The sequence below is a fragment of the Poecilia formosa genome, unplaced genomic scaffold (genome assembly GCF_000485575.1).
Source record: "Poecilia formosa unplaced genomic scaffold, Poecilia_formosa-5.1.2 Scaffold0, whole genome shotgun sequence".
Lineage (NCBI taxonomy): Eukaryota > Metazoa > Chordata > Actinopteri > Cyprinodontiformes > Poeciliidae > Poecilia > Poecilia formosa.
The window spans coordinates 6,742,175-6,749,740 of record NW_006799939.1 but is presented as its reverse complement, the minus strand read 5'-3'; the positions used below and the strand labels follow the sequence as shown (position 1 = coordinate 6,749,740).

General features: G+C 38.8%; 1 protein-coding gene and 1 long non-coding RNA gene across 3 annotated transcripts in view; one reads left to right on the top strand and one right to left on the bottom strand.

Annotated features, from left to right (window-relative positions):
* The first annotated feature begins 20 nt into the window (after nucleotides 1–20).
* LOC107832969 (uncharacterized) lies at nucleotides 21–1,602 on the top strand. 2 transcript variants are annotated; one of them, XR_001658700.1, is made up of 2 exons: nucleotides 21–257; nucleotides 922–1,602. It is a non-coding gene; the product is annotated as an uncharacterized LOC107832969 (long non-coding RNA). The 2 variants fall into 2 exon arrangements; XR_001658693.1 differs by lacking the exon at nucleotides 21–257 and adding an exon at nucleotides 728–820.
* Nucleotides 1,603–3,107: 1,505 nt separating this feature from the next.
* usp45 (ubiquitin specific peptidase 45) overlaps nucleotides 3,108–7,566 on the bottom strand; it is a 39,188-nt gene continuing 34,729 nt past the window's right edge. Inside the window, exons 19-20 of the mRNA XM_016669931.1 lie at nucleotides 7,046–7,190; nucleotides 3,108–5,480 (exon numbers count right to left, since the gene is read on the bottom strand). Coding sequence (XP_016525417.1) covers nucleotides 5,350–5,480; nucleotides 7,046–7,190 — 276 coding nt within the window. The 3' untranslated portion in view covers nucleotides 3,108–5,349. The remainder of the gene's footprint in view (nucleotides 5,481–7,045; nucleotides 7,191–7,566) is intronic.

Here is a 7,566-nt window from a genome sequence, read left to right as displayed (position 1 = left end):
ACAACCCAGTTGACAAACAAAGTAAGAAAACTTATTTTTACCGAGCTAACAATTTTAAATATGGATGAAATTGAGATCAAATTTCATACTTTTCTTTTTTCTGTAGATGTATATTCTCTGTTTATTTAACTCTGCTACCTTTTCTCTTTATTTAATTTCTCTGTCAACTCATGTCACATGACTCGAGTTGACCAACAATTAAAACAGAAAACCTGCTCCACCTGCTGATCTACTGGTTGTAACAGATTGTGGAAAAGGTGAAGATATGATGATGACTTGATCAGAAAGTCTCTTCCAATGATCTGTTATTTAGACAGAGATTAAGGAATAGGTGTCTGATCATGCGTTTATTCTCCATCATCACCAGCAGCACTGGACCAATCAGGAGAGAGAAGACACAGAGGACTGAAGAGACAGAAAAAATATCCTGCTGGAAATCCAAAGGTTTAACAGAGGGACACCCGAGGACGTGTGCAGAATAAAGAGACAGAAATCAAGTGAAGAGGATCCTCATCAGCCTGTAAACCTCCACCTGCAACACCACCACCAGTAAGGTGGAGGTAGATAAGAGAACCCAGTTGACAAAAAAAGTAAGAAAACTTATTTTTACCCAGCTAACAATTTTAAATATGGATGAAATTGAGGTCAAATGTCAAAACTGTTCTTTCTTCTGCCCATGTTCTTTTTTTTAACTCTGTTGTCTTTTCTCTTTATTTCATTTCTTCGTCAACTCATGTCACATGACTTGAGTTGACCAACAATTAAAACAGAAAACCTGCTCCACCTGCTGATCTACTGGTTGTAACATATTGTGGAAAAGGTGAGGACATGATGATGACTTGATCAGAAAGTCTCTTTCAATCATCTGTTATTTAGACAGAAATGAAGGAATATGTGTCTGATCAGGTGTTGATTCTCCAGCATCACTGAGACCAGACAACAGCACTGGACCAATCAGGAGAGAGACGATACAGAGGAGACACAGAAAATCCTGCTGGAAATCCCGAGATGAAGTTTCCTGTTGTATCAGGGTGCTTGGTTTGTCCTTCAGTAACAAACCAAGCATGAGTTGACTAACAATTAAAGCAGGTCACTTCATCCATCTACTGATCTACTGGTTGTAACAGATTATGGTGAAGGTTGAGGAGATGATGGTGACTTGATCAGAAACTGTGGCCTACAACTGTAAACATGCAGCAAACAGCAAAATGAGCTGCAAACAGGTGAAACAGCCCAGGACTTTGGAGTTTAAATAGCATAAAAAAAATAAATCAAATGATTGTTCTGCTGCTCTAAAGCAGAGATTTAACATAAATTATCCAAATCTGATATCTGAATTAAACCAAAGCAGCGACGGGCAAAAAAGCTTTTATTGAATTTGCTTATAACTTCATGTTATTTAACTCAATGATCAGCTTAATTAGTTTTCATGCTTTCATAAATCAAGTGAAAGTTACACACAAGTATAAAACAGAATACAATAAGCCCAAAAATACATGTATAATTACATCATACATAAAAATAACCTGACACTGTGAAATATGTTACATTTTTTAATCTCTTCCTCCCGCTTCTTGTCTTGTAAATAAACACTGTGATTTTCACACTGTTGTGAGACTTTTCTTTAGCATTGATGACTGTGAAATATAAACTTAATCTTTAAGTGCATACATTTGTTCAATTTTTACTCTTCAGAAACCAACAAAATGTGTGTTTTTGCACTGAGGCACAATACTCCATTGTAATGACATCAGATTATGCAGCATATCTTCTTCAATCCAAACATTACATACTTATTACATAAAAACATGCCACCATGATTTCTTTAACAATATTATTTTCTGGACAGAGCAAATGACCTGAACACATTCTTCAACAGGCGCAGTCCAGGAACAAGCTCATCAATCATCATCCTCTCCCGTCACCAGCCAGATCCTCCTCTGACCCACAGCTTTCTTGTCAAACCTCAGATGTCAAACCCCCTCTAAATTCTGAGTTGTTTTTTTAATTTTTTTTGGGCCACTGATTTATTTATTTACTTTTTTTCCCTCTGAATTCTGAGATCTTTCTTTTCTGAGCTACTGAAAAAAAAATTCTGACTTTTTTTTTTTTACCAGTGGCCCTAATCCTCTTCGAGATATGGTGACAGATTGAACAAGTAAAGAAAATATGAAAATTACCTATATATATTTATTTTTTCTTCATACAAAAGTTATATGTTGTAACTTTAATCTACACTAAATGTATCACACAAGTATTATTCAGCAGTCTTAAAATAATCACTTGCCAACCTTTGATAAAGGACTTTTGCAGGTGTTGTCCGATGCTATCTTGAGCTGTGTTCGTGGTGAACGGCACCCCGAGAAGAACAAAGCCCCAGGCACGTGCAGTCCAAGCGTGTCGACGTTAGCATGAGAAAATGTGTTGAGTGCTGGGCGCCTGCGTCTGCCGAGGTGAGGCCGACAGTGACAGCAGATTGCATGGTGAAGAAGACAATTTTAACCTCCACTGCTGGTAAGGCAGCACTCCAGCAGCACCTTATTACTTTCATCCCAGTGTCTCACAAAATGTTGGGGGGTGTGCAGAGGAGGGGGAGAAGAAGGCACATTTCATTAAGTGAGATTAAATCACGTCAAACGCCTCAGCAGCATCTCCTCCAGCTAGATGCCCTCCTGCTCTCTTAAAAAAAAAAAAAAGACAATAACACATTTCAGGAGGGATTTGCCGTTTTCGTTGGTGGCCGCGTGACAACCGGTCCCAATGTTCCAGCTGTGTGACAGGCATGTCACCGCGCGCGACGAGTCAAGAGGACACGCGGGACGATGCTTTTCGACGTTGCCCTTTTCATGATTCCACACCCACCTCCTCTTCACCAGCTCGCGACATGTTCCGAAGCAGTGCTGCTTTGCACCCGTCATGGCCGGGAACAGGCCACGATGGGCTGGATGCGGCTCGGCGGGATGCGCACTGACAGCCCGGACAGAAAAAAAAAAAAGGTATGACAGCAGTTTCAAAGTAGGAAACATAAAATCTGTCTTGATTTCTCTTTAGCTAGCACTGTTCCACAAAATGATGGAATGTGAAAAATGAAGGAGTCCTGCAGACTGTACAGTTCATAAATCAGATTTATTTCGATACAATGTGTGTTATTACTCATTCCAAAACGTTTATTGAAGCGTTACAGAATTTCAATTTTTCTTACTTTCAATTCCAGTGGGGGTGGGAATCTTTCACACCCAAAGCACCATGAGTTTTTTAACTCTCTTTTATACAAATACCACTTTGTACTGTTTCTGCCAACAGAAATCTCTATACTGTACATAAATAAAACACACACGTCCCTGTTTAAATTACACTCTGCAAATATTTTATTATCATCACACACGTTTGTTAATATGAAGGCAGAGGCACTGAATTCATCCTTTTTTCTTTTGTTTTTTTAAACTCCAGGTTGTGAGCCGATAGTCTGATCGCTCTTTATACATTTGTGGCAAATGATTGGCGAGCAAAGCGAGAACAAAAAAGTATTCTGATGCCAAAATTAGGCAATACATTCATTTTCCCCCAAACCAGCCTTCACTGATTTCTTCAAATTGATATGAAGAATGTTTAATTTTGCTCTCATCCCCGTGACATGGAGGAAGATTACATCTGCTGCTCTGTAAAACACATCATTTATATTCTTGTGTGCTTTTAGTTTACAGCAGGATCCACACCCGACGAAGGCAGATGAGGTACCGTTGATTTCACAAACGTCGTCCATGTTTGCTTGAGCAATGCTGCTGAACTGGTGACCTCACAATAGTATGCATAAATAAAGTACAACTCGCCTCTGTTTGGCAAAACCTGTCTTTGGCAAACTCGATCACAGAAAGTCTGATATTTGTACATTCCAATAAAATAAAAAGCAAATAGGCTTACAGAGTGATATGTGCTTAAAAGGTGCCATGTGTAGCAGTTCTCATCAGTGTTCGCCGACAGCTGTTTGTAGTGGTAAACGGGCGAAACTATTAATGAAAATATTAGTTTTTAGCAATATTAGTGGGTTTCTCAATATTACCAATGCAAGAACTTCTTACATTTATACTTGATATGTTTCTGTCTCATAATGAATTGTCTTGTCTTTGCTGTACAGCAGAAAGTAGAAAAATAGATGTAAAAGACATCAAGAAATGAGGAGTCGTCGGACCTTAGACTCGACCAATCGGTAATCAGATGGTGATAAGCAATAGCCCCACACCCGAGTGTTACCAGGTCGCACTAATTAAAAACAAACTTCAGTACAGAAGTTGTTTCAGAGGGAAGCAGACTTAACATTATTATTTCTTTTTTCCTCTTGTTTCCCCGCTGATGAAACATGTAATGACTCAATGTGAGGTTTTTCTTCGCAAGGCGGGACGAACACAGCCACACACATACCTCTAGTCAACATAAATCATATTTTAAAATAAAAATGAGGTAAAATTGCTGATTTGTTTTGAATTCTTCAAAACATAAACTGAAGACTATTAGCTTAACGAAAATACAATTTTTTGCCATTTTAACAGCATTACTGAACGACAAACAAAATTGGACCCTGTGTTCTTCTTACAATAACTCTTTAATAAATGCCATAATAACCCACAGTGACCTTGAAATTTTTAGGGCAGCAGCAGCTAATCTCATACCAGACGACAGCGCCACAAAAACAGTTGGCGATTCTCCTCTTGCAAGTGCATGATGGGATACAAGCGTTAAAGGAGCTGCAGATGAACAGAACTTCAAAGAGCAACTTGGCAACATTATCGTGTAATTCAGACTAGCATAAACATGGAGACAATATAGACGAAATATATTGATATATTTACTGTAACCACCCAAACTGATAGACATAGCACCTTTCAGCTACATTCATTTGTCTTTCGCTCTTTCATTCTGACACACAATGTATCGACATCAACAAGTCAGTGCAGACTGCGGTTAGGCATGCATTGATTCTGCTAGTTGCTAGTTCGTTATGGTAGCAAACTCCGTCATGCGTTTTATACCTTCAGCAAGGTACTCAGACTGAGATTAATTAGAAATACTAACCAGCTCCAAAGTCTTTCTCCTAAGCTCGCTCCCAGAAGACGGGGGTTTGAATTCAGGATCTGAAATGAAATTCTAGGTAAAATCCAGATGATGTCGACATTTACTTTTTCTCCTATTCCTTGCATATCCTTTGTGTGTTTGAGAATGTCTGTTCAAGGAGATAAATGCTTCCCTTTTTCTTTCTTCTCTTCCTGTATTTGAACTGCATGAGGAGCTGTATTGAGTTTTTTTTTTTTAAATACCAAAAATATATCAAAAGAAGTAGAGCGATGCGGAGGATCACAGCATTTCCTCGTAGAAGAGCAGGTATGCCTGAGAGCTGAGTACTCTGGACTCGGGTACAGTCTGAACGGTGGTGTCGCTGACATACACCCACTGGCCCTGGGAGCTGCCGCCGGCCTCCTTTGCACCTGAAAACATGGAAATCGTCAGCATCATAAAGGAGCGAGGCTCCTCTCTATAAGGAGGTACTCGGAAAATATCTGGAGATCAAGACAAAAACAAGCAAGAAATTTTTTTCTTTTTTTTTTTTTTTACATTAAACATTCAGTAAATTAAAATTAAGACCTTTTCGTAATCACTTTGATTTAAATTCAACAGAAAAAGTATTCATAGTTGGACTGCGTTTGATTTTTGTGTTCAACTGAAATGTTTCAGATCAATAAACTGCAGATTTAAGTGACAATTATATTTATTAAAGGTCATTAGATCCGTCCTGCGCTGCAAAAACACAAATTCTTACCAAGGATCTTTGTCTAGTTTCTAGTGGAAATATCTTACTACACTTAAAATAAGACAAAACTTGTATACAAGTGATTTTTTTTTTTTTTACAAAGATAAGTGTAATAAGTGAAAAAATTTTTTTTAACACATTAAATAATTATTGACTTAAAACAAGCTCATATAAAGAGTAACATCTAAGGCAGTGGATTCCTCACTTGCTTCATTTCAAAAACAGGAAGAGTTCCAAGGAAGGTTTCTAGAGTTAATCTAGAAGAAAGCAACGGCAAAGAAAAACATTTGAATGATTCCCAAGACTTCTGGGAAAATATTCAGAGGACTGACGAGACAAAAGTAGAGCTTTTTTAGAAGGTGTGCAAAAAATCTGGTAGGAAATCAATACAGCACTTCAGAAAAAGAACGTCATATGGAAAGTTAAACATGAAGGTGGTAGTGAGCTTCAGAAGCTCCTCAAGGAGAACGTCTGGTCATCAGGTCCTGACCTCACGTTCTAGTGTGCTTAGCTTATTAAGTAGCATAATAACCCAAAGCACTTCAGTAGTTCCACCTCAGAATGTCTCAAATAAAAACAAAAGCAGTTTTGGATTGGCCTGGTTGACATCTGGAGTTTGCATAATGACTTTAAATGGCTGTTCACACTCAAAAGCCTGGTAATGTGATGGAACTAAAAAGAACAGTGGAGCAAAGGTCTTTCAAACGCATCCTTCTATACAAAGTGAAGCAATCCCGATTGTTAAACCTCCTTTGAAATGAACTACTTGAAGGCAACCTTTTATTTTACCCAAAAAAAGAGACACAGTGTAAATATTACAGTCAATCATCCGTGGCCTTGAGATTGTTTTAAAGTTTGCGGATGCCACCTCGGCTCTGTTTGAGTTTCCAGCCTTTGATGGTTTGACCTGACACACAACGCACAATTTAAATGCCAGTTTTCCCGGCACTTCAGAACGTGGCGCTCGCATTGACGGCGTAGTTTTAAAATTCAAAGGAAAGCAGCTGGAGCGAAGAGAAGAACAAACTGTGACAGATGAGCTTTTATTAGCAGCTCTTATGGTTGAACAAAGAAGACATCATGTTATTCTAAGGATGCCTGCTTCCTTCGGGTTTCCATGACCTTTCCCAATACGCGCAGTTTTCGTTGAGTGAAAATGGACAAATATAAATTAAAAAAAGATGCCACTTTCACTCGGTTTCCACAGAACAATGCCAGATTGTAAAGAAGCTGACCCCTGACCTGACAGGTTCTTGTGGCGCTGCTCCGTTCTCCTCTGAGGGGCTCGCACTTTGACGTAGGCAGTGTAGTGGCCGCCCCGCATCGAGCCGCTGTGTTCCACGATCCCATACAGGCTGTAGAGGACGCGCTCGCCGGCAGCCAGGTTCTGAAACCACACAGGGACAGAAAGAAAGAAAGACAAAAACTGAGCAAAAGTCTAAATTGAATTCTGAGCAAAGACATTAGATTTACAGATGAAGACTCAAGACTTAGTTTATCGTTGCACAAAGACGCCACAGTGAAATTGGCAACGAAATGACAGATTCTCGTGGCGCTAGAGACTGGAATAATGTCGTGTTAATTTATTAAAGGAATGTTTATATGGTTGAAACCTAACCAGGAATTTTACATAAAAATAAAGTCACCATACAGTGAGTGACCATACTAAGAGTCAAGGCCATACTGTGAAAAAATGTTAAAAAATCATGAGAAATCATACAATTACAAGAATAAAGTTATAAAATCATGACAATAAAGTCATA